The sequence below is a fragment of the Charadrius vociferus genome, unplaced genomic scaffold, assembly GCF_000708025.1.
Source record: "Charadrius vociferus isolate BGI_N301 unplaced genomic scaffold, ASM70802v2 scaffold46, whole genome shotgun sequence".
NCBI lineage: Eukaryota > Metazoa > Chordata > Aves > Charadriiformes > Charadriidae > Charadrius > Charadrius vociferus.
In genome coordinates this window covers 1,876,239-1,903,498 of record NW_009648710.1, presented here as the reverse complement: position 1 = coordinate 1,903,498, position 27,260 = coordinate 1,876,239, and the positions used below count along the sequence as shown (strand labels likewise).

The window sequence follows — 27,260 nt, the reverse complement described above, 5'->3', positions numbered from 1 at the left end:
CTTATTTTGGACCCGGTCTTGCATTTGAAATGTCTTCCTGAATTAAGCCTGTTTTGTTATAAAAGTGAATTACTACTTTTTTTTGGCAGAAGTTTGAGTAACATTCAAAAGGCTGGAAATGACGGAAGACCTGGAGTTGTATCATTGAAAACAACAGAGACAGTTGAGAGCCTCAGGAACACTAATGATCTCTGGGAACTGGCAGGTATAACCTCGTATTATGGTTCAGAGCAAGAAAACAAGCTTTAGTCACTAAGGCAAAACTATTATAAATTTTGAAGGAACAAAGTACTTTAAAAAAAATTGTGCCTTTCAAAATTGTTCTCTCTGGCAGAGGACTAAAAAGAAAAGACAAGTTTTCTACTGGGAGTCTTTGCTAGTTAGTAAGAAAACTCTCTTACTAGCAAGGCCAATCAAAACTTTGGAAGTTTAAATGCTGGTATACGTTTTGGTGATGCAGTTGGACAATGTGTTGAAGACTTCCCCAAACTTCTTAGTTGCCAGGGGCCAAGGGTAAAATAAGGACCTGAGCCCTTGCAGACTCCAAGGCCTTCATGCTAAGATATAAATAGGTGCTATGCATATGGAAAGCTATGAATATTTCTCTTCTAGCGAAGTACATTCTGATTTGATGCCTGAAGGGGTGTCAAACAAAAGTTTTTTTCCATAAACATAGAGCTGTGACGTAATTGTGTACTCTTAATATGTCGACTGTTTGGCAAGCCACAGACGCTGACTTGCTGTTAGCACAGTCAGCCCAGTACAGTCCTAACGGGCTTGAAGAAGAGTTGAATACGGAAGAGCTCACTTACAGTGATGCTGGTGTCCTTTTTGCCCTTATGTGATGAAGCAACAACAGCCAGGTACTGAATGACCTTTTTGGTATTTTCTGTCTTGCCAGCACCAGATTCACCTCTGAGGGGAAAGAAAATAACACAAAAGAAGGTAGGTAACCAGGGACTCCTTCTGCCATGTGATATATTTAACGTATAAAAACAGGGCTGGAATCTTCCCAGCTCAGTTAGTATTTACCCCAGAACACTGTCTCTCCAAATCCACCTGACTTCAGCACGCAAAGAACACGTTATCAGAGCTATATCTCTGTCCCATTAGTATTTTGACTGGACATTGGGCCATTTAAGGCAACTCTAAAACATGATGCATTTTTGAACGGCAGTTCATCTTGCTTTGGCAGCCTCGGAACATTTATGAGAAGTGGAGCTGGCAGGGAGTCTGCTTGTATTTTAAGAGCAAAAAATAAAACATTAACTATGATGTGGTACAGCAGTAAGAAAAAACATCAGCAGTAATACAATAGTTTTCTCTTCTGAAACTCTGGCATTAAAGTAGACTAACAGCTTTTATCAGTGCTGGAGAATAAGGGGATGATCCTGCCTCATCTGAACTCCATGTTCAAACACTCCTTGAATTCAGTCGGACCAGACCTGGGATTGCCTGAGGTGTCCCTGCTAACTGGGTAGTAATGGACATCTTGTGTGGGGAGATGTCTGAGCAGCAGAACTGGCATGCCAGCTGTGCTCCACACAGTGTTCCTTGGGTAGCAGGAAGGCAGTGGTAACTTTTCACCTCACAGAGGACTTCAGGGTTAACTTTATTTGCAACTCTTAAGCCCTCTCTTAAAGTAAAATACTGGTTTTCAAAGTACAGGTACAAGGGCCAAATTTACACAGTCTTTTCTCAGAAGAACTTTTCCCAGCCTACTTTTCCCTTTCTAAGTGTCACTTTATATCATCTCATGTCTTCTAGATACCTTTGGCTCTGGTGATTATACACACGAAAATGTTTTTACACTGTCCTGTCTCAGCAATCAAAAAGGACAATTAAGTGGGTGTGGATGTAATAAACTAGTGCTTTCAACTGTATCAAGCTAGTGCTGTGAGGACAGCAACAGTCTAAATGTAAGTTGGACCTCTTTGGATTTAAACTAAAATGGATTTAAAAATAAAAAGAACAATACATTCAAAAATCCCGTGGATATTTGTCAACTCTTTTGAAGCTGAAACTATTTAGCTGGATCCATTGCAGTTCTGCTTCTTTTCCTAATTAGGAAATACAGGAGTTAATTTTCCCTACCAAGGGACCAGTGATAAATGGACATAAAAAATATGAGTAAGTGCTGGGCAGAACTTTCAAGACGGGATGACATTGATGTAAACCTTAGGAAACCAGAAACAATTCCTGCCTGAGGTACGACATGATGAGAAGTGTTTCTTCTGGCTTTTAGAGTTTTAACCAGAAATAATTGAGATGAATATGTTGCTTTTCACAAGACCTGGGTTAATTTGCACAGTTTAGAGGCTGGATTCATCTCTGCCTGGGCTTCAGTCTAAAACATTTCCATGTTTTATTGATAAAAATTAAGTGTCCTGGGAAGAATTCCAAACCAAGCACACCAATTTGAAAACATATGCATACAAAGTTTTCAAATAAATCTACCTTACAACTTTGTTTCTTTGGGGGGAAAAAAAAAAAACAACAACCCACCAACTTTCTTCAAACAAACCCCGGGCTTTGAACTATTCCATTTTATTAAAGGTTATTTGTAGTTCATCGCTACATGAATTGCATTTCCTTTCTCCCAGGGCAACAGTGCCCATCATTTGGCTTTCCCCTGAATCCCTGTGAGTATTACCATATATGGCATCATTTTACTTGTAATTATCCTACCATACTGTAATGCTTAAGTTACTTAACATTTTGTTCTGTGCTTTCATCCTTAACTCTTTGTTCCTGCACAGGCTGAGGGTTTGCCTAGTTTCTGCAGATAAACTGTGCGGCTTTAACTGCCTTTTGAAGTGGACAATAAAAAGTTCTTCAACATGAAATGGAAAACAGGCAGGATCTCAACAGCTAATACAAGTAGGAAAAAAATCTCTAAAGTCAATAAGTAATGAAGAATAATGTCCATAGCTGATGAATAAATCTAATTTTTCAACACATCAGATAATTTTTAAAATGTCCATGACAATAGAGAGGTCTGATGAACAAGTATCCATTAAACAACTTTAGTAGCCCTCAAACTCTGAAGGATCCATCAGGGCTGTAGATTTCATCTCAGTGATAAAATACCATGTGTTTGAAAACTAACTAATGAGGAGGAATGACTAGATTAGGTTCAATGCCTCTAAACATCAAGGGGGAAGACCCAGGAGGAGGAGAGCATGTGAATCTCTTAGTCCACTTCACAGGTGAATGAAATTCTTCCTAGAACTACTGAGCTACAACAGAATTGGTCCTGCTGTTTTTTTTCTGCGTGTCTGCTGTGAAATACCATCATTTCTTGGGTGGCAGAAAAAACTTTCATTGTGAGGTGGTATAAGAAATTCCACGTGTTTTAAAATCTACATGCTCTCTTGAGCTCAGTGACTGGATTTTTAAAGATGGATCTTTTTTTTGCAAGTATATTTCAGGGGTTTTGGCATGGACCATACACAACAGGGTTCCTCCCGGGAAGCATCTGCTTCTCTCTTCTGAATGCCCGTTTTCCTTAGTCTAAACTATGTTTCAAAGTGGGAGTTCACCATATAAATGCCATTACCACTGTCCTAATGATGATCTTTTGGGAATAGACTGATCATTTTTTTAATTGAAGCATCTCAAATCATTCTTGTTGCCTGTCCTACAGAGAGGCAGCGTATTTGCTGTCAGTGCTGTTCTTTGCACCCAGCTCAGATGAGCAACACAAAAAACAGATCAAAAGCACAGTTCTGATCACCCCAACAGCAGTACTTCATCTACTTCTCATACATGTTTTCCTCCTAAGAAGCTCCTTGGCTTTTCCAGAGCAAAGGGTCCACTAGGCTTACAGGCTTGCTCTGTTAAAAACACCACTGTCACATTGTGTGGCATAGTTTTAATTTATTCTTCCCTCATTTCTTGCCAGACATTGTTTTAGGAACTCAGTACAGGATTTAAAGCACATAAGCTCATGTATATAGTACTCAGCTATAATAGAGTTTTTGTACCATATGAGCTACTAAATCCTCCATGGGTCCATTTCCTTCACCTTAAATGAAAATTATCCCAGTTAGAATAGGTTTCCAAATTAAGACAATGTGAGACTAACAAGTTGGCCCCACTGTTGTGGGGTGAGCTTGTGTTGTAGCTAGGACTCTTGCACATTTGGGTATAACTGGGAAAATCAGTTTAAAAGGTGTATTTTTTTTTGTTGAAAATTTGAAAGCTTTCTATATTAATATTATGAGCTAAAGATTAGCTTAATTCCACTTTTGGAAACACCTAAAAAGTAACAGCAGAATTTATTTTCAGCATTTGTTTCAGTAAGCCATGAACCACAAAAATTGCCCGTTCACACATCTCTTAATCTGGCTGTGCTGGCACTGCGGGAAGCCCCTCTGCACAGAGCAGTCAATGAGGTGCTCTAAATCACATTAGGGTTTGGCAGCCTTCATCCTGCAGTATGAGATGTGCAAAAATAATGAAGATCTTTGTCCTAGACCAGTGTACCCCACTAGAGACCCATCTTGGAAGCCAGCCCACTGATCCTACTAGTTTACTTATTAAAAAATTCCCAAAAGAGACTGAGCTGGTTCAGCACCAAGCTCCACCCCGGGTCTAAAGCTACACAAGATATCTGTATGGGAGAAGGGCCAGGCAGCGACACTTGCCAGCTCCAGCCTTTGAGATTTAGTGAGCTGGGAAAGAAAAGAGTTTAGCGCTCTCGTGGAGGAGTCTTTTGACTAATGGGGCTTTGTAGTTTGGAGGATGTGCCGGATGACTCCGCTTCTTGACATGTGTCAAGGGAGAAAGCGGGTTGAGGTCCCATGGCCGAGTGAGGCTCTGGAGAGTTTGCCCAAAACGAGAGGGGAGGAATGGGAAAAAGGCAGGACTGTCACTGCCTCACCCGATATTTTGTCGGTTACTGTATCTAAGTGGAACTAGCACCCTGCTATCATGTTTTTACAGACGCTATTCAAACTAAATGCATGTATAAAAAAAGTAAAAGGTAATGGAAAAGTATATGATTATATGTAGAAATCAAGTGTTTAACAAGCATTTGTTTTCACAGGCTTCACATTACCCCAAACATTCGGAATTTTGATCAGATTTTTTTCTCATTTATTTATTAAACTGAAATTTGTGCACAATCCTTTTAGCCACCTCTGCTTTCTAGGAAATATTCTGCCCACTCTTTTCAGGAGTGGCTAAAAGATGGTAACCCCAAGATCAGGCAGGTTTTAGAGGAGATCTTTAAAGCACTCACATGAGTGCTTAGCTATGCAAATAAGCACCTGTGGAATTTAAGTAAAAACCGTTTTGAAAACTCCAGGAGAACCCACTTGTATCTTTAGAAATCAAACAACTTAAAGGCCAGAAGTCTCCTTTGAGGGCCGGTGCCTCTACTTACATTGGAAGAAGCTTGAAAAGTCACAAGCCTCTTCACTGGCCATTGCTTAGTCCAATTCACGCTTAATTGCTGATGCACCGAGATTGCTCAGGTCTCTGAGTAACTGCACAGTTTTCTTGGGATTTTTCCTTTGGCAACATCTAATGTGCTGGTCAACACAGACCAGCATGGTCTTTGCAGGAGTGAATACAGAATATTTCACGCCAACTCAGATCTCAAAGAAGAGAGACTACAGTGGGGGAGGCCTAAGTGCAGGCAGGAATTATGGGGAATCCCAATAGCCAGGCAGAGCAGTGAAGGCTGCCCAGAACAGTACAGGGACCAAAACACAAGGGTGGAAAAGTCGCAATTGCCTTAATTTTCAGGCACATAAAATAATAAGATTTCATACCGTTAGTGCAGTATTATACATTTTATATTTATTATATACGTTATGTTATGTTATGTTATGTTATGTTATGTTATGTTATTATATACGTTATGTTATGTTATGTTATGTTATAATAATGCAGCCACAGATATATTAGTTAGTAAGCACAGCCATGGTATAAAGTTTCTTAAGTTCCCAAGAGGCAGCTTGTAAATGTGCATGATAGGGTGAGGGGTTTTAAGGCTGACTGTAAAGTGGCAGAGAACAACTGGCAGGGAATGACATGAGAGGATGTTCAGTGATGCTGCCCATGGGAAAAAGCTTACAGCAGAAAGGATGCGTGCACAGAGGAAGGTAGATCAAAGGCAGTATGTGTGTAGTTATTAATAAAATCTAGAGGAAATAATGAAATCTAGGAAAGACGGGGAATTCTGAGGAAGCCTTAGAACCCATGAGCATTAAAGACATGAAGCATTTTAAACATACCACAGTTAATCACACAAAGGGTAGGGACTGCAAAAGAATGCAAACAATACTTAACCACATGAGGGTAGGTTCAATGAGCAGAGGGTGAAGTCCTGAGAATGGGTATGTTTATACTTAGAAACATGGAATCATGCCTAATTCTCAGGTCTATGCCCCTGCCTGTGCCCCAGCAGCATTTCAGGTGAGTCCCAGGTACTCAGAATCCCACCAGGCCTTTGGTTTCCAGTGAACTCTACTAGCAATGGAATAACTTTGCAGAAGTAGTACAAAGCACACAGCCCAGAGTACTTAAAAATAAAGTGCACAATCTCTCCTTGCATTTTGACACCAGTATTGTGACTATCAGGCTGAATTCCCATAAGCTAAATAGCAAAAAGTTATCTGTGGGAGACGGGTAACACTAAGCGGAAGAATGCAAGAGTCTACACTGCAGCATCACTAAACATAAGTGAGTTTTTGGCAGCATCCACAGCTACTTATATACGAATCTTTACAGCTACATTTTTTTACAGTTTATGTACCTGGCCTTGGAAAGTTTGAGTCTGTAGCTATTTAAAGAAAAGATCCCAGGTGATCAGTGCCATGAAGTCTTCAGTCATTGTTACATATTTTAGGCAAAAAGAAAATGTCTTAGAATTTTTAGCAATTCTATAAAATAATGCAAATTGCTTTTAGTTCACAGCTGCCAAGCTGAAAGCCAAGTGAGCTTTCTTCTTTCTGTACAGCCAAATAAGGCCAACAGCAATGATAAACCAGTAGTGGTTAAAGTTGTGTACGTTGGTTTTAGCTTGGCTAATCTTTTTAGTTTAAAAGACATCTGTGAGGACTCTTTTAAGCTATGGCTCATGATGTCCATCCTACATACAGCAGTTATTCTAAACATTTCAATGAATCACTTACTGTGGCTGCTTTCAAAATGGGAAAGACATTTCATGCATATGTTTCTAGCTTAGCTGGCCAGGTGAAAGAAAAAGTATTTTCAATATATGGTAGTTGTCAGAACTGGATCTTTTAATGAATTTTCATGAACAAAAAGGCATAGATTTACAAAAGAAACTCCCTTCCTTAAAAATCCTAATATTCCAAAGTTAAAAGAAGATCTGAAGGTTTACTAATGGAAAAATAAACTAAAGTACAGAAATAGAAGGAGGAAATGCATATTGTAAATTAGTCTTCATTACCATGACATGTTTTATCCTGGGAAGAATCAGATGGTCAATTTTTATTTCATCGTTGCAGCAATTTTAGATTTATTTTTGGTATTAATGCATTTTTAGACAGATTCTTGATTGATATACTTACATGTAATGAAATCTTGTTGCAACATAGATTAGAGCTATGCTAGCTCTTATGGTACAAGATACAGGATAGAATTTTTACTTTTTCTTAGGTGGTAAGTTTTTTTCTAGTCAGCAGTGGCACTCACAAGTAACTGTATGGCTGGTGATCAGTAGCAGTGCTTTTTAAAAACTGTAGTGTAAATATATATTCAGTCAGTCAATAGTCACATTTTCACAGGTAACCTAGAACCCATTCAGGTTGGAACTATGTGTATTTACAATACTTGATAAACTACAGCATCACTGCATGAACGTGCTATAAATAATGCGCATACCATCTTCTGCAAACAATAATTAGTATTTACACAGAATCAAATCCTACCTTTGATCGGGAAAACTGGAAGATGCCTGATACAACAAACACAAAATTGTGTCAAAAGCATCCTTGATGGCATTCAAGTAAATAAACCCAACTAACTAGCAACAGGTGAATGGAGAAATGGTCAAAACTGAAGGTCAAATAGGAGATCCCTGTCCAAGTCAACAGTCTGGGTGTTTTACAAGATAGGTAGGAATGACAAACCAATGGGATTTCATGGAGTAGTAAGTTGTGCACAGCAGAGCTTATAGCAATAAAATCACTGCCTGACCCATGACAGAAGAGCTGAAACCTCCACTCTGGTGCTGCCTGGGTGCTGGTGGGTCAAAACTCAAGGAGGAGGCCTTCAGCAAGCCAGGACACGGAAAAATCAGAAGGTTCAAAATAGGGCTGGCTGAGCTGGTATTTCACTATTGCCTAAACCAATTATGTAGAGACTGCAGAAAGGTCCAATCTGCATGGTGCTGCTGAGCCCTCTTAGCCAACACCCCCCTGCCTCTTGCACTGGTTCCAGGGGTGCCCACTGCCAGCTGGGAGGTACCAAACCTTCCCTGTACTAGCTACGGCGTAGGCAAACGGCACAAAGCTACAGCATGAACATGGAAGATCACCCTTTTCTGCAATGGCAACTGAATTAGGAAGTTGTGGTGAGCTACCAACGGCTGAAAATGAAAAACAATTCAGTAAATATCAAGGATGCTCTGTGTTCCTCAGTTTTTTCAGTTCCCCAGCTTCCTCTAGGTACCTTTTAAAATCCTTTGTTCTCTCTACACACACAGTTTTACAACCACATGCCCCAGTTGTTCTTTGAAAACTCCTAAATCTCTAAATTCAGCAAGTCAATTTAAAGAAATAAGTTTAGGCATTGGAGACTTCCTATGACACTAATGCCTACTTTTTATTTTATCAACAGTAGATCTACTGGAGTAGATTTAGGATTGGAGTTCAAGCTTACTGAAGGTGAGGAGAATATGTGTGTTCCATCACAATTTGAATTGATTTTGAATAAAGAAAGACATTGTAATATTGAAATATTCTAAAATAGATTAGTTTACTTACGTGCACAGGATAGACTGGTCTTCTCGATCTGTGAATAAAGAAATAAAATCCATTAATTGGGGAAAATGGCTCTCCTGACAGAAACGCTTATATTTAAAAGGATTTGCACTGAACAGCCTAGACCTTTCAAAATCTGGCAATCCATGATTAGTCAAAAGTACTGGATTCACATCTTATTTAATTTGCCCTTGCATTTAAATAACCATCTCTAATGGAAATATTTTGTACAAAAAAATGAACAAAAGGTTAAGAGTTCAAAAATATTTTTTGTAAGCTCCATTAGAGATGAACTGTAATGAGGACAGCAAAAAGATCAGGCTCTCTATAAGAAGATTATAACTGAAAATTTCAAACCTTAAACTCAAGTTTTTGCTACACTTATGAAGTATGGCTAGCAGCCCACTTGAGACACAGTCTGGACAGATAAGGCATCAAAACCTAAAATGTTTTAAGCTGGTCATGCAAATACCTGGATAACGTACTCTCATTTCAAACCGAGAGACAACTTTTATCAAAAGGACAAGTAATTTCTTTGAGACGTCCTCCACAGAATAAGATAAAACAAGATACTTCACATATTTTACAAGAGCATGTAAACAAGTACATAAGTATTCTTCATGCTTTATACTATGAACAGGACCATCAAACACATTTTGGATCAAGATTTATAAAAAGGAGGGCCAAAATCTCCATTTCTACTGTGTAAGGCATGTGAGAGGTTTCTGCGCAGCATAGTACAGGATGCTGTAACGCTGCAGGAAGGTTTAGGATTACATCCGAGCTCCATAACAAGCTCTTGCAGCATTCTCCCTGCTTATGCTTTTGGTGTTAAGAGTTACTCTTTACCTTCAGAGCTTTTACACAGAATTTTCTACCAAAAGGCTGATCTCAAGCTAAGATCTCTAGGCTGTGATGGACAACGAACACCTACTGAGGTTTCATAATATGCTCCACAATGCTAAACTATTTTGTAAAGCTCCATTGAAGCAAGACTTCCAGAAAAGTCTGTGTTAATGGGAGGCTTTACAATTTGCCCTCTATGTAAGGATGTATGACTAGTGTGTTTGCTGTGATCAGTTCTGAAGTAGAACAATTTTTTTCACTGTGGGAATTGTCAAACGTTGGGACAGGTTGCCCAGAGAGGTGTGGTATCTCCACTCGTGGAGCTATTTGGAAGTAGACTTGAACAAGGCTCTGAGCAACCTGCCCTGGCATTGAAGTTTGGCCTTCTTTGAGTGAGGCTGTCACAGACTGCCTTGTACAGACCGTAGAAAAATCTGACTTAGGAAAATAAATTCCCAGGCAGGTTAAATACATTTTTGAAAACTGTGCATAGTACAAGCCTGAAACTTGAGGCAGATAACTAAGGCAGAAGCAATTGTTTCTGTATGGTTTGGCATTATTAGTCAAATGCAGAGCTAGCATTAGCCCAGTGGAGCCTCTGGTCCTCCTTCCTTTTATTCAGGGTGTGGGACGACTTGCAGGGCTACCTATGCAATTGCTTGCCCCTAGTGCTGACCCTGTATGTAATAAATACCGTGAGATGAGATAAACAAGCTTTCTGCACTGTGTAAAGATAATGGAGATAAATTCGACCAATTAAGCTTGCAAGTTGTAATTGCTGCCTGGACCACATCCAGTCTAGGAAAAGCAGTAGAGGATTCTGCTATGGCTTGTATTGATATTAAACAACTGTTTTACTCCCAGTTCCTCAATAGCTAAAACGTTAACTACCTTATTAATCACTCACACGGCAAATGGTGCCACTTAACTGCTTTAATTGGTGCAAAACGACTCATTTAATTTCTATTGCAGATATTTGTCAGCAATCAGCACGGCAGGACTCTTCCACATAAACATTTGGGAGGAAAGGAGCTGTGAGCCATGTTTATTTTTCACCACAGGATACGAGCTAGGCTTTCTTTTAACTTAAAAAAGTGAGAACACGGTAGAATTTTTGCTAAAAATAGACTGTTGTGTAAATAGAAACCATGGGCATATATTGATATTGCATCACAAACCCATAAATACCATAAAGAAAATAAAAATGACTCCTTGATACGGAGTTGCCAGTGGAATTTCTGAGCTCAGGGAACATTAGAAAAAGTTGGTCTCCTCTAAGCCAAGTATTTTCTCACTACTCTTTGCTGCCCATTGCTGCCCTTCTTTTGCTCCCCAGCAAGTGAAAAACCCCTTCTGAAGGTATCTCATAAACTGGCCCACCACAGGGGTTTGCACGAGTGCATATGTATGGGCAGCTTTGCTGAACTATAAGAGCAGAAGGATTAGGAAGGTCAGAAGTTGCACCCAGTGCCCTCTGGGAGAGACAACAGGCTGTGCAAGTCAAACCTGAGTTACTGAGTTTCTTTGGAGTTAAGAGGAAGTGGAGGGAATGGTGGGTCTTTGGTCCTGGAAGGACTCAAACTGTAAGCAGGGACTGCTGGGTGGTTGCTGGCTCTCCAAGGATGCCTTCTGGTGAAGCAGCACTTTGTGCCTCTGACAGTAACTTGCTTGAGGGCTATTGGGGGTTCTTGGATGGAAAATCAAAATTATTTATTTGCTTTCAGCTTTCTCTTGTAGTCTGAAAGGCTTCCAGGATTGGACCTATGCAATTTGCCTGTTCTCCGTAGGTGGACAACCCCATGGCATTCTTGCAAGCTTCTCTCTTGGTCATTGGACTTATCCCCTTCTAACTTCCCTTGTGTTTGGCAGCCATATGAAGTCTTGAACCTTTCAGCCCTGCATTGCTGAACTGTGCAGCCTGTCCTGTGAAACCTCATGCTGACAAACTGTCCTGTGCACATTCATGGAGGGAGGATTCCAGATGTTACTCTATTTCCTTCAGCAGTTCTAACAAATAGCAAAGGTAAGGATGAAACATATCGTGAAATCTAGTTCTATTCTGTTATGATGTGAGCTGCAGATGAGAGTCTCATTTACTTTCAAGGGCTCTCCTGTTCAATTACTCCTATTTCTGTTCTAGAATATTTTATTCTATATAGAAAGGACTGTGTAGATCTATCAGAAGAGAATGACTTGCACAAAAACTCCTTAAACATAATTCCTGGGTCTAAAAAGTAGCAAAATATGTCCTGCAGATTCCAGTATCTTTTTGGTTAATGCCTTTTTAAAACTTGGCACTACCTGGAAGACTATCATATCCACCCCCTGTATGTCTGTAGTAAATGTTTTGGACATTTTTTTATTTTGTCCTCAAATTTTTATAGCATAGGGATCTACATTTACATTCTAAACCCCACCAGCTTTCCTAAACATGCAGTTAACTTTTTTTTTTCCTCTGTAATCTGCTTAGCTTTTTCATGAAACACCTCCAGATTGCTTGGAAGAATCATATTCCCCTCTGTTCTTGATAGACCAGCCAGCTCTGCTTAATCACAAACAAAATCAGATGGTTTATCGCAATGAAGCAGCAAGTTGGCAGCTTTACCATAAAAGGAGAAAACTAGACTGAAACCATGTTCCAACACTTGCTTACTGCTTCTTTACATTTGTTAATAAGTACACTGCCTAACGGGGACATTTCTGTATGGTCCTGCTAAGGACACAGTAAACAGATGGCTTTTCACAGCAGCCTCCTTTTCTAAGATCTTGGGAACTGTGTTTCCCTCCCATACCTCCCACTAACTAGCAGGTTGTTTGTTTTTCCATTTTTAATTCAAAGCCATAAAAATGGTTTTGCAGAAAATAGATACCCTTCTTGAATTTGCAGAAAGCCGTAATATATCTTCTCCATGATGATTTATTGCCAGAGAACTTAATAAAAGCCTAATCATCCACATGAAAACTTTTTATCTATTACTACTGCTACATATCCTGACTTTTCACATTGGTATTGTTTATCACTTATTTGTTGTATGCAGGGAAGATGGCAGAAGGCAGCAGGATTACTCATCCGTACTGGACCAGTGTCTCAGCTCCATCATCACTGGAAGCTGGCAGTGCTGTAGGAAGAAGTCATCCACCCACTTCCAGCTCCTCTTCCCTGGCCTGCACTGCCCTCTCCTTGCTGCCGTGTCCAGCATTCATGCAGCCGCGCTCTGCTCCAGGAGGGAGTGACCCACCTTGAAACTAATTCATCAAAAAGCGAAGGATGGCTTTCACCTGGAGCAGTTTTGCCTCATGACTGCGTGAAGACTGGTGCTGGCAGTGCAAGAGTTGGAATGGGGGTCAAGCCCTTCGTATGGCTGCTGTGCCACTGGGGAGATACATCATCCGAAACACAGGAGAGACAGGTGGGTGCAAAAGCATACAGTGATATTTTATGATGGCAGTCTCTAAGTGTGATAGTGGTCAGCTAGCTTGTCTGTAAAGGCAATCAGTGGGGCCCAGTTCAGTATGGTAGCTCCCAGGGACAGATACAAACACAAAATGCTCTTGTGGAATGTTCTATTTTCTTAGTTTTTTAGATTAAAGAAAACCAAAGTGGATAAAGTTTATTCTTGTTCTGGCTTGAAATGAGCATCAGTGACTGTGCCTGGGCAGCAATCATACTGCATCAGTGACATGGTAATCAGTAGATTCAACAAGACATGCAGTACCCTGGTTTGAGCATGAGACAGCATGACTGTGATTTGTAAAAGGGTTTTAGGTGCTCAGAACCACTTGAAACAAGTGGAAATTTTGTCTCTACCCAGCCAACATCTTTGTTAATGCCTGTGTCCTGTGAGATGTCAGCTTTTCTGCATATTTGCAAGAAAGTCCAATTATCCGATTTCTGTTAATTGTGGCTGTTATTACCAGAATTATTACTGTTACACGAAGTTATTACTTTGATGGGACATAAACATCATCCCTAATGAATACATCAACCAAGTAAGTCTCTAAAGCAGAGGAGGAGTGCAGCATGCACAACTCATGTTTTTTGCTGGATATTTGTGCCAGCAAAAAAGAGGATGAAAATGTGAAGGGCTGTGATTCCCAGATGATGAGCCTGCAATGGGACCAGAGATCTGCAGACACTGAGGCTTGATTTACCAAAAGATAAAGGTTCCCCGAGACATCTGAACAAACTGATTGCTCTTGGCCAAGTAGCCCTGGTCGTGAAGTACCAGAATGTAATTCTTCAGTCTCATGAATCTAAGATATATTTTACTTTGGCAAGAATAAACTATGCAAGTTTCCCAGATAAGGAGCAATACTGAAATTTCACAAGGAAAACATTCAGTGCCTTGATCCATGTTTATGAGTAAGATTTTTTGTTTATATTCCATTTGCAAATATGCTTACAAAAAACTATGAAGCTCTCTATGTGTTGCGTGCGCACACACACAATCATGTTGACACCTACTTTCACCACTCCAATGTGAATATAATTTGGCTGAATAACTGGAGTTATTTTGAGGTTTGGTTTAGTTTTATGCACAAAATATGAGTACATTTTTACAAACAAAAGCACAGCTTTAAAACCAGCTGGGGCCCTCTTCAGAGATGGAGAGACTCCAAAATGGCATGTGCAAGTAAATAAGCAAGTAAAGCGTGGGTGTCCTGGGCTTGTGATGCAAGCTCTTGTGGAACCACTCCCCGGCTGCCGTGCCAGCTGTGCGTGGTTAGGATGGGAGGTGGTGGAAGAGCATTCTCTTAAAGGTTCAACTGATGATCTATTCCCTCCTCTTTTCTTTCTACTGCTCTCCCCCTCCTCTCTGCTGTCAAGAAGAATTCCTTGCAAAGGGGGCGTGTGAGTAACGAGGTGTAAAGCTTCCCCAAGTGTTGGCGGGGCCCGGGAAATTATTATGAGCACCAAAAAAGTGAATAGAAAGATGCACACCCTTTTGCTGCTTCCTCCTCCCAGCACCCAGCCTGGGAGTCACAGCTGAACCCAGGCGGTTCTAGGTGCAGTTAATGACCACAGCAAAGGGCAAGCCAGGTCCAGTGGCTTCACTGCTGCTTGGGAGAGCAAGTTAGGAAGGACAGGAGACAGTCAGAGAGAGGAAGAGTGAAAGAGGTCCTTATGCTGCTGGGATCAGGCTGGTTGATGCTGATAGTAGTTTCATGTTAAGTAAAAAGCTCATGTACTGTCAGGCCAAAACAATTCTCCTGTTTTAGCATAGGGTGTAGTATTATGTTTTTTTCTCTTTCCTGCAAATAGCTTGTGGTTGTTTTTCCCTATCCCATTTTTAGGGACAAGTAACAGTATTCTGCACAGCTGAATGAGAACACTGCTAATGACCTGCAGGAGCCAGAAGTTTCTTGCAGAGCTCCCCTGCAAGGCTTGCTGTATTTAAGGATCTGAGGAAAGATGACTGCTCTGATTCTGGGCTTGTTCAGAGCCCTGAACGGTGCTGGATACAGAGCACAGAGTTCAAGAGATGGTCTGGAAGACAGATACATGTCTGTGGCTTAGTGAGATGACCTTATGCCAAGTAAGTTTCTTGTAACTGTGGGTACATCAAAAATAATATTAACTGAATCATGTTATTTTAAAAGCACCTGCCCCCTAAGTCCTGAGCATATTTTATATGCCTGTCTTAATGAATAACTCTGCTGCTACATTACGGAGGAAGGTCTGTTTTCAGAATGTATTTTGTTGTTACTTTCTTGATCCTCTTTCTTTGCTGCGCTGTAGCTCTGCCTTCTGGGAGGCACCCAAACAAATGAACTGAAATAGCTCCAGAAAAGAAATGTCACATAAGCCGTAGGAAGAAAAAAGGTTGATGCTGTAAACAGATACCCAGTTCTTTGGGATTAGAGTTGAATTAACTATATTTCAAACACTCGTATATCTGAAAATATAAGATTCTAAAGTCAGGAACCTAAGTTATAATTAGGTAAGCAACTTAAATAAGTAAATAAGCTTCAAGAATTCAATCTTCAGAAGATCTAAGAATTTTGTTGGTGGGATTATTTTGTTAGAATTAAAGTTAGTACTTATGAGTACTCAGGAATTTTTTTGGGGAAAAAAATCGTTTTGATGCCTTTGATATCAATCATCATTAGGGGGTGTGGGTGTGTGTATATAGATTCCTTGTACCAAAATGACAGGACTTTGATTGGTATTTTCAGTCAGTAGAAGTCTGCCTGGAGTCAGGCAATTTAGGTTGCCCAGAAGCCTATTACGTATAGAATAATCTTTTTTTTCAACGTGGGGAAGGACTTTGTTTAGTCTAGATACTAGCAGTTAACTATGATATGCCAAACTGACTACTTGTAACTTCTACTAAATTCATCAGTTTATATTTCAAGCAGGACAAGTACAGGAGTACTGCAGTCCTTGTGATTACAATGTGCTGTGACCCTGGAGAAACGCTGTGTAATTTCACTTGCATAGTCAGGTAAAGTGCACAGTGGTTTTGAATGGATTAGTTGCTCAGAAACAGTCACGGCTCTGTGTATGTATGTAAAGATTGTGAAGAATTCAATACCAGGTACTAATCTATCTAGCTGCTAAACTGAAATTTTGAGATGCTGTTTATTGTTTTCACCAGTCAGATCTAAACCCCGTAAGCCTTAAATCTTTAAGCTTCAAACTGGGAAGTCCTAACCTTTAGGGCCAAGCCTGTGAACCTTTCCTAGGCATAGTTACCGGCCAGAATTTCTGCAGGATCAGGCCCCTAATGAGACCATTTAAATTTCAAAGCATTTTGTGGAGTCCTGGTTTCCTGGAGCAGCTGAGGTTGCTGCGAGATGGCAACCGGTCATGTCCCTGTAGTCTGTAGGTGTTGCAGCCTCATATATTCATCACTACAGCTTTTAAATCCCTAAATGATGATTTTTCCTTAGAGCAAAACCCCCTCAGTCTGTCAGTAGTGACTGCAGAAGGAGGAGAACACTGTGTATTTCAACTGTTTTGTTTGCACCATTTGGGGCCTGACTGCTTTCCGATTGGGGCTCATTACCGGTATTGTTAGAAAGCAGAGCACATCTCAACTCAGGGCTCCAAAGCATTAGACTGTAATGAAAGTAGCCCCAAAACATTTTTTGAGTTTGCTTTGCTAGGGGTGAGAGAGAGAGGAACAACGCTGACAGATCCAGCAGCGCTAGCAGCTAACTTTGGAATAGTCTCCACTGGTGGAGAAGGGAGCATTTTCCATGCCCGTATTTGCCAAAACTATTTGCTTGACTTTGAAACCTTCCCACATGCCTCGACACAGATGGGTAAAAGGATTGTTTTTCCTTTTTGAGTCACAGTGTTTGTGGACTGCTGTTCCTGCCAAAGAATTCTTCTGAATCTTCTAGAAAGCTTGCGTCGCCCTCCGTAACAGATCTTTTCTGGCTGTGCTTCTTACAGGAGCACATGTGGAGTTATAAGGTGTTTTCTCCCACGTTACTGTGCAGCAGTTTCTAAGAACTGCAGCATTAAACTTGCCTACCTTGCAGCATGCTCCTGTAGGCTGTGTCCGCAATAGCGTAGATGTGGGGTGGCATTTCATGCCTCTTCTTTCCCTTGTACATGTCAATAATTTTCTCGGAATAAATGGGCAGCTGTTTGTATGGATTTATCACCACGCAGAAGAGACCTGAATAAGTCTGCAAGGAAATTAAAATAAAACCAAGAATTAATATCATGCGCCATGCATACCCTGGGAAACACAGACATCAGCTGCATAGAACTAACAGGATTTTAGCAAATAATGTTCTTTTGTATTCTGCATAGTGTGACAAATGAAGCAGCAATTTCTGAATGTACGTGTATGGGTGCAGTTTCCAAGTGCACGAATAATTATTTCTAATAAGCGAAATGCTAGAAAGTGTGTGAATTTAGCAATCTGTAGAAACACCATGCTTTGATCTGATGTTACGGCTTCTTGACTTCAGTTATTTTCCGTATATAGTGAATCGCCCTTATCTGTGATGATATAACAACTGTAGGACTTCATAATATTTCTTTATATGTGTATTTTCATACCAGAGTATGTCTTCTGCTTAGGTAGGTGTCAAATTTTGTAAACTGAAATCCTAGGTAAGATGCTTGGCATGATGTTAGAAGAAGGCTTTTTAAAAAAGATTCTATGAACACCATATAACAATAATGATTGATGAGAGTCCTTGACAAAAAAACTCAAGTTCCAAAGAGATGTCATAACAGAATAGTCACACCTCCCCTATGTGACTATTTCTGTAAGAAATTTAAGGAAAAGAGTGGTTTCTGTGTACAGTTTAATTAAGGTATTCATATAAAAATTATATACATAAACAAACAAGAACAGTGGCTACTAGCTGATAGCTGTTCATCCAGGTTTTGTTAGTTTTTTTTTTAAATTCTCCTTTATTTTGGCAAGCTCCAGCTATTGATCTGGGAGCAGAAATAACAGCATATAAGAATAGGTGGTGATCTGTATATCACAAACGGTTACTAAAAGTAAGTGATTTATAAGGGTTTCCCATTTAAAAAAAAATTAAACCCAAAAATAAAAGATTGCAAACTTATCAGTTTAAATATCCCAATAATCCTGCAATAATAAACTGGCCTATGGCTGTTAGTTTTAAAAACTGAAATAATGAAATGATGTCCTTTCTGGTTTAGACATAAGTGGTTTCGGACTATTTTTGTGGGTTTTTTTTCTTTATTGCCCTGCTGTGTGAATGAGTGCTTTGTGGTGTGCAGCTGCTGCTGTGCTTTAATCTCAGGGCTGTGTCCGAGGATGGCTCAAGCTGCCTCGGTTCCCCCATAGGAAGCACTGCAGTGCAGGACTGTAAAATGGCATCTGGGAGGCTTGGCTCTGGGCACAGGGATTTCCCTTTCCTGACCATAATAGGAAATGCCACAATACGGTCTCAGCACAGCCCGAGAGCTTTATATGGTATTGAGCAAACACGGCAAGAGCATCTTGCAGCCTCTAGCAGTGAGGAGCAGGTTGGGTGCTCCACACTGGGCAGGAGAACTTCTGGGGTGATCTGGGTAGTGGTGAGGACCTCTCCTACCATTACAGGTTGTGACTGCATTTCTATAGTCTCAAGTCAGATAATAAGAAAATCAAGCTCAAGATCTTTGCCAGCTCTCAATACCCCCAAGCTAAAGCCCTTAATGTGGAAGGTAGATAATTACTGTGCTGGATTTTCATTGATGCTGGAGTTCAGAATGAAGCTGTGCTAATTGTGTCAAAGTGAACTTTAGTGCTGCAGGGACAATACACTTGAAAAGTGGCAGTTTTTTAATCCTAGGATGACTACTGGGGCCCTTAAGGAAAAGATAGCAAGGCCTTTATTTTCAGTAGAAATAATTTACTGTATGCATTCAACTAATCACTCCCAACCAAGTAAATAAAATAATAAGTAAATTTCTAATTCAGAAAACTATTTGGCCTCCTTTCCCTGAGATTTATAGGCATTTGCCTGATGTGCCACCTGCAGGCTCTTTGCACACCCAGGCATACAGTAACATACCTTTGGAGAACTAACTTAAGGTTGCTAAGGCAGGGCAAAAGCCTGAGCTGGAGAAGTTCAGGAATCCCCATTTCTAACTGGACTGTGGCTGATACCATCTCTTGCCTTGGCAAAGTTGACCAAGACCTCTTGGTTTCACCAATTGTGGTTCTAGGTATCTGCTTTGCAATGATTTGGGGAAAGATGGTTAAAGTATGTGATGTTTTGAAGATAAGCGAGCCAGCTGGCTAAGCATGTGATTGAAAGTGGTGTGTTTGAAGTTTCCATGCTTTAAACCATTCTCTCTGGGGCTTGGTCTGCCCGGAGAGGAGGGCCCACAGCTGTATCTCTCCCTCGAGTGTCTGGAGACAGAACACAGTTTAAGGTATCTTAGGGACAGTGTCCATAGGAGAGCTGAGCTTGTGTATCCCTTGGACAGTCACTGCTGATGGGTATTTAGGAGGGACTGGCTTTGTTGTAAATGCCTAAGTTTGGGCAGAGGAATCCCACCTCTGGTTTCAATATGCGTGTATAGCTCTCTCTATTTAAGAAAGCATTTCACACTGTTAAGTGAAGACTGAAGTAGTAGTGCCTATGACTACAGACATAAGAAACTTGATTCTACTCTCAAAACCACTGAAGTTGCATAGCAATTTTATTGATGGTTATACAATCATTTTTGGTCTAATTTGTGTGCGGACAAGGCAGGTTCTGAGCAATATGAAACATGAGTTTGTGGCAATGCATTTCTTGCCCTTCTTTCTTAATTATCTGTGATGAAGAAAAAGGCCAATGTGTTTTTCCAGTGTATGGTCACTCTGAATTTCTGCACTGAATCTTTCTATTTAATAATATTTAATATAAAAGCAAGGGGCAGATGACTTTTTTTTTTTCCCAGCTAAGTTGACTTTTTTCTTAGCAGAATTGGGAATCCCCATTTGTGGCTGGGATGCTCTGAAGAGGAAAATGTTAAGGTTGCGTTTTCTTAGTATGTGTGGGACTCCAAGGGGTGCAATGTAGGCATTGCATGGCAAAACGAGGAGGTGGTTGTTTACAGTTAGTTTTGCAAGTGAATAAGAATAAAACCGCAAATTCTGTTTAGATGTCCCCTACTTACCTTTTTTTTTTTTTTAAAGGTATGAGAGTACCTAGTAGGGCAGCACTGTGTAAGGCTGGGCAGTTTTAAGCAGGTTTTTGTTATTGAAAATACTAATAATTTGTTGTAGTACAAGTCAAAGTAATTTCCTTATGACTGTTAATTTACCAGTCTTAAAATTGTCTCCTGAGAAAGAGAACTTAATTTCAGATACACTTCCATTTTTGTCTCTGTGAAAAATTCTTTTATTTCTAATTGCATTATCTAGTTTTGAAATTAATTTCCTCTTCCTGTAGAAAGTGTAAGCTCCGCAAAGTAAACATATTGAGAATCGTGGAACATCTATGCAGAGTGTTGCTGAGAACAACAACAAAGAAATAAACCCCACACATTTTATCCCACTGTTGTTCTACTAATTAGTCTTAGATCTTGCAACAATGCAGAACTTTTTCAGACAAATTCCATTTTAGTAATTAATGCTGCACATTCTGATATAAAGGCACATAGGTCCGTATGTTCACCTGCAAACTTAAAACCCAATGAACTTAAATACTGAAAAGACAGAAAGTCTAGCTTCTTTCAGGAATCCTGATGATGTGAATTTTAGTACATTCCTGAAGAAAAGGTGTTGAACTTGGCTCATTTGAGTTATGCATAACAATTAAATAGTTCCTTTATTGTACTATATATAACTGTCTTATTTTCTGCTTCATTTCCTACTTTCTGATTTAGCATTCCTCATACTAGTAATGAGACCTCTACTCCTGCTTCTAAGACCTTGTTACTTAAGCTCTGCACTTTCTTTCACTCATCAGTGGTCTGTTGTGCAAGTAAAATTGTCATAGATTGAAACCGTAGATTACTTTTCTGCAGCACAGTGTAGGGATCCTTCAAGTAAAAATCAAAGATAACAGCTAAATTCCATGGAAATTTTCTAGGCTTTCTTACTGTGCAGTTTGCTAACTGTTGATGCACAAGATTACAAGATAACATGGTTATTAGTGTCAAAATACGCTTGTGTTAATATACTTGTGTAGACTGGAAGACAGAATAATCTTGGTCCTAATTCTTGTGACCATAGAGGAGATTATAATTTGCCCAGGCTTGTCTGACATGTAAATTGACAAACAAGGAGGGGGTGTGTGTGTGTTAGTGGATGCATGACTCTGGTTCAGTAACACACTGGAGCATATGAATATTCTTACTTGAATTCCAGTGGGTTTATTCATTTATTCAAACATAAGGTTTTACTCAGGCACCCACCAAACCAGAAATTGTCAGCTGCCTTTCAGTGGGAGTTTTGCCTGAGAAAAGACTGCATGACTTGGTTTTTCCATATGTTCTTTTTGCAAGTTACTGGAAACTTATTCAGGTTTACATTGAAGTCATTCAAAAGTCCCTATTGATTTATTTCAAACCAGTAGGAATGAGGTGTTGCTCAGCTATTGGAGAGTACTTTCCAGTGCAATAATATCCTTTCAGAATTAGCAAGCTCTGGGGAAGAAACCTTCATGTGTCTTAATTTAGTTAAGAAGCAATTATTAAAGAAGCAGGAGAGTTATGGGGAATAAAGTAAAGTAAACTAAACACATTTTTGATTTGTGATGCCATTACTGAGTAGTGAGTATTTGCATGGCAGTGCATTTGCATGCAGATACATGCAAGGACTGTATTGCTGACAGTGGGTGGGATCCACCTCATTTGTGATGGGACATGGTAGCATGCCATAGGAAATGCCACGTGCGTGTTTGATTCTACTTACATAAATTAAACCTGAGAAGTATCTCTCCCTTAGATTGTGCAGCACTGAAGCTTCATTGAGGCACGTCAGCTCTGCCATGTCCTCCACTTTGGAGAACTTCGGAGGGTTCATCTTCTGGATGTCATCCTTGCTCAGTGTCACTTTCTTTCCATTTTCTGCCAGTTCAACTGTCACCTCATCCCCTTTCTCTTCCTTGATACTTGCTGCTTCAAATCCATGTTTCTCTGATGGAATCCAAACCAGTTTCTTTGCTGACCAGTCAGCCTGGGCAAGTGGGTTGTTAATGAAGTTTTTGTCCACAAAGAGGAATTTCTCATCATCGCTGAGAGATTTTTGAGCCATTTTGACTCAGGAGACACCTGTTGAGGAAGCAAAATATTCTGCTTTAAAGGGAGGCAAATGTGGAGATGTTCCAGGCAAAACACATTTGTCAAATCCATCATGCAGTAGATCCAAAGCACTATAGGTCCTGTGTCATATCTCACATTTCCACGCAGATAGTTTTGGGTGCCAGCTTAGATACCTTACAGCATCTGCGTTTGGATGCCCATTGCTTTGTTACTGTGCCTGAAATCACCTAAATCAAAAGCTTCATGGCACTAAAAGAAATAAGGAAACCTGGGCTTATTACTTTGTTTTGTTTATGTTGTACTGGAGATCAGAGAGGAAAGTAAGGCATAACTAAAATCTATGCAATGAGCCTGTCGGGACTCCACCAAGACTCCCAGATGAACCGCTTCTTGCAGCCTCATCACTTGCCCATTACAAAGGTAATTGAATGCAGATACATAAAAAAATTTCTCATCACCCAAATGCTGTGTGGTATATACTGAAATACCAGTGCAATAATGAAATAATTAGTAGAAGAACAGTTCCCAGGCTGTGTTCCAGAAAGGACAGAAACAAAGTTTTCTTGCAAAGGACTATTTCAAATCACTCTAATACTATTTCATTTGGAGAAGAATAAGATTGAGAAAGGGTCAAAAAAAAAAAAAAACAACCCACCAAAACCCACAACAATTTTTTTCCTGTTTTTTTTATCATTACTGCTGGTGAAGTAACTCAGAGTTATCCCCTTTCCATGGTTCAGACAGTGGGATCTGATCATTTATGAAGGGTAAATATCTGCCACATGAGAGAGAGAAGAAACAAAACAAGCCTGGAAATTGCATCAGCTATTAGATGCTCTGAACCATGATGCTCAAACTGGGAGGACGATGCAGCTGTGTTATGCTGTTGCACATGGATAAAACAGCATCCTGCATTTGCACTTGGATAAAGCAGCTGGATGTATCTGCTCCGTAGGTGAGAGCAGTGGGAGGGTTTTGGCTGCTTTGCCCCTTGTTTGAGAGGGAGGAGGCAGCTTCTTTCCTGCTCTGGCCATTGGAGGTTAGGATGTAGCTGCAAGAGCTTTGCTGATAATGCTGGAGCTTTCCTAAGTGTTCTGCTCTGTCCTATGGGACACACAGCTCTAAATGAAGAAAGCAGTACGCAGAGGACTTCTTGTGGTTTGCCACAGGGCAGGAAAAGAGTGGTGCTAATCAGGGAACCTGCCGTGCAGTAGAGCAGAGAAGGGAGCTGGGGAGGAGCTACAGTGGGGAGCAGGGAAGAGTGTGTGCCCAAGAAAAACATCTCCAAGAGACAGAGCCTGTTTCATTTCCTTATTGAGACTGAATTTAATATTTACAGCATGCAAACAAACATGAATCGTGAGGGAGTTTGGAGAGCTGACTGCTAAAGGGGTCAGCAATCAACCCATAAGCAGAATGATATTTGTGAAGACCAGGCTCTGTGGTATGTAGCCAAATGGACACCCTGTGCTCTGGGAGTATCAGAGGTTGGTTTCCAAATATTTGTCCCTGAAGCCTTCCCACAGATTAATGTTTTTTTGCAAGGCCAAACTCTGCAAGGGGCTTGAGAGAGAAGCATGGATCATGCAGAAGGTGACATAAAGCTTAAAAACAAAACTAGGATTTTGGAGGCGCCTAAGAGGGTTAGATGATATCCCACTGAAATTCAGTGGAAATTAGATGCCCCAGCTTCTTAAACAGCCTTGACAATTCTCTCATCTAAAAAAAAAAAAAAAAAGGCAAACCAAAAAAAATATATCTTTCCTCTAAATGTGCTCATTCTAGAGCCACCAACCAGCCTTGCCTGGAAAACCTCAACGGGAGAATTCACCCAGGTCATCCACATGCATGCCATGTGGATGGTAGTGTGGGTGAACAGGAGGGAGACCCCAAGAGCTTGGCCCTGTGCATCACTGCTGGCCTGTGCGCGGTGTTCCCTGCCGTCGAGTCTCCGTGAGGGAGCTCTGTAGGATGTGGCCCTTTGCTCGCTCCCAGGGGATTCTTGGAAGAGAGCTGCAAGAGGAAACTATTTGACCTCTGTGTGGATTAAGGCAGAAAATGTTCCCGCGTTGCCAAGAGGGCTGGTAGAGCTGCACAGTTCCAATAATGGAGATGGTATTCTCTCCAGCTGAGCTTTCCAGCTGGCGGCTGCAGGGCGAAGCCAGGGGAACAGGGGAACGAAGGGAGCGCTGCCCCATTGCCAGGGCTGTGGCTGCAAGAGCAGGGGGCTCAGGGAGCAGCAGGAGCCTGCTGTTGCCTTTCTCCTCCTGCTGCGGTAGCGATGGGCAAGGCATGTTCTCTGCCCCACTGTCCCAGCAGCATGGGAGGAACGGCTGCAGCAATGGGGTGGGAAGATTTCAGTCCATCTTAGGCCCAGAACAGAGCGCTGTATGGTCATCCTGAAGCATCAGAAAGGTTGGATCATGCTGCCTGTGGCTAAGTGACAGCACATTCAAATTAATAGGGATTTGGTATTGCTGTCAGAAACACTGAAAATCAGACTGAACTGCAGAGCTGAGTTTCACAGAGTCAAGTCCTGCTACTTTGAGGCTGCCCACAAACAATGATGGTGGAAATCAAACTGGTGAATCATCCTGACCATCTACCTCAAAAGCCCAACTGAAGAGAAAACTATTGGCCTGCTACAAAGCATGTCACCACTGGGACAACCCAAAAGTTCTTTGGGTTTTTTTTTGCCCAAGGGCCGAGGGGAAAGTTCCTTTCCTTGTTACATGCTGAGTCAAAAACATCTTCCACAGAAGACAGCATGAAACAGAGAGCTGGTCTGTCTGTATTCTACTACATTCTCCCACTTCTTCCTGCACGTAAAATTTTCTGTACCTTGTTATTTAAATTCAGTCTTTTTGAAAGTGAGATGAAGTTGGAAGGCATAAGAAGTGGCATGAACTTGGATGTGGTATGAGCTTGGAAATACAAGTTGTTATCCTCTAGATCTAAGCACTATGTTTGACTAGTTTGAACGTGGTAAGAATAGACCACCTACAAGAAATAGGGAATAGACAGTCTCAGCTGGATCTCGTTATTCCTCTGAAACACAATGAGGAGAAAACATGGATTTGTATAAAAAGAACTTTTCATGACTGATCCTCTGGAATCTGAGGGTAAAGTCTGTGTAGCAGCTGAGTACCACTGTAGTAAAAAAGGAAATGCAGTTATGAAGTGTGGATTAAGGAATAGTAATAGTTTAATGGATTAATAAATATTACTTAATGTGTATTAATATTAAAAGAAGGTTTCTGAATGGAAGGGGTAGAAGATGAGCTCCACAAACTCAACTAGATTTTTCCCAGTGAGGTGCTGTGCACTGAACTAATGAGCTGCTGAAGCTTTCTGATTAATAATTGGCAGTAAATCTTCTGATCTGTCTGTGATCAGGACTGACCTGCACTGGTCCAGCATATGATTGATACTGGGGAAAAGGGCCAAGGGGAAAGATTCATTACTGCCTATTGAGAACATTCCCTGAGAAGGCAAAATTTACCCCTTAGCCAGTTCCTGGGTTTCATCCATAGGGCTGCCTGAGAGAAACGGAGACCGATATCTTATCTGTGCAAGAGGTGGTAAGAGGTTCTCATCCATTCTTTTAGGTAGCTGATAGCCCAAATCCTGTACGAGAATGTACTTTTATACTCAGAGGTGAGCTATCCTGAGGAAGGGAGGAGGAAGGGCAACTGCAAAAATACTACTGATATGCAGTTTCTTGCCTTAGAAATGTGCCAAATTACACCAAACTGGATCCATCTGTTATACTTGTCTAAAGCCCCAATGTGCATGTTGCACATGAGCATGTATAGTTCCACAGGTGACTTTCTATTCCTCCTTCTGCTGTCCCACTACAGATATCCCAGCTGATCTTCACTGTCTTTTTCCTTGTCATGTCAGTAACAGAAGTTGAACGCAATCAGTTTATCCTGAGTATATTATTCCAAGGACAAAGTATAAATATCTCCAGGAAGTGCACTTTAATTAAAAGGTTATTGGCCAAGCAGAACTGCCTCCTGGGTCAGAGCACAGAGGGACTGCTCTTCTCCTAATGAGAAGATAAAGGACACTTCTCCCTTCCTCTGCAGGATGTGCATGTCAGTATAAAAGCTTATCACAGCCGCACAGGGAATAATTATTAGAACAGAGGAACATATAACCAAGTATGTGAATTATTTTCAGAAACCAAGTCCTGCTCTCATAAGTGGTTTCTGACGGAAGAGTGTAGCAGTAACCTGCTGCTTGACTCAAACTGTATTTCTTAGGCTATGGTACTCTTGACTATGTCCTTTCCAAGTTGCTTATCTTTTACTTTTCTAGTACTTAACTGAAATACCCAACTGAGCATTGCTTGAAAAAAAGAAAATCTAGGGGTGAATCCTAATCTTGTGATCTTTGTTCGGGAACTGGTTGCCCAGCACAGTTAGCTTTGGCATGAGCACTGCTACCAATCCCTCCTGGCCTTTCACTTCTCCCCGCTGGTCGCCGGGACCACCCGTCAAATGCTTACTCTCATCGTGGACACTTTCATCTGAACATGGAGGTGTCATTGGTACTGGTTTATGGTTGTTCAACCATGGATGAGGGAAAGTCTGCATTTTAAGGAAGAACGCTTTCAGTAACTTCCCAGGGCTGTTATGTGTTGGCTTGGCTTTTGTTTTGGGGTTGCTTTGGTGTTTTTTGTTGTTTTTCTTTAATGCATTCTCCATGTCCTTTAATCAAATTGTCTGTAAGTTCTTTGGTCTCCTATCAGGTCTTCTCACCTC

At 40.8% G+C, this 27,260-nt stretch overlaps 1 protein-coding gene across 3 annotated transcripts in view; it reads right to left on the bottom strand.

Annotated features, from left to right (window-relative positions):
• Positions 1-22,483, bottom strand: part of MYH11 (myosin, heavy chain 11, smooth muscle) — a 56,385-nt gene extending 33,902 nt beyond the window's left edge. For all 3 annotated transcript variants that reach the window (XM_009886572.1, XM_009886573.1, XM_009886571.1), the window contains exons 1-4: positions 22,142-22,483; positions 17,291-17,447; positions 8,964-8,991; positions 813-915 (exon numbers count right to left, since the gene is read on the bottom strand). In XM_009886572.1, coding sequence (XP_009884874.1) covers positions 813-915; positions 8,964-8,991; positions 17,291-17,447; positions 22,142-22,483 — 630 coding nt within the window. The remainder of the gene's footprint in view (positions 1-812; positions 916-8,963; positions 8,992-17,290; positions 17,448-22,141) is intronic.
• Between the last annotated feature and the right edge of the window lie 4,777 nt (positions 22,484-27,260).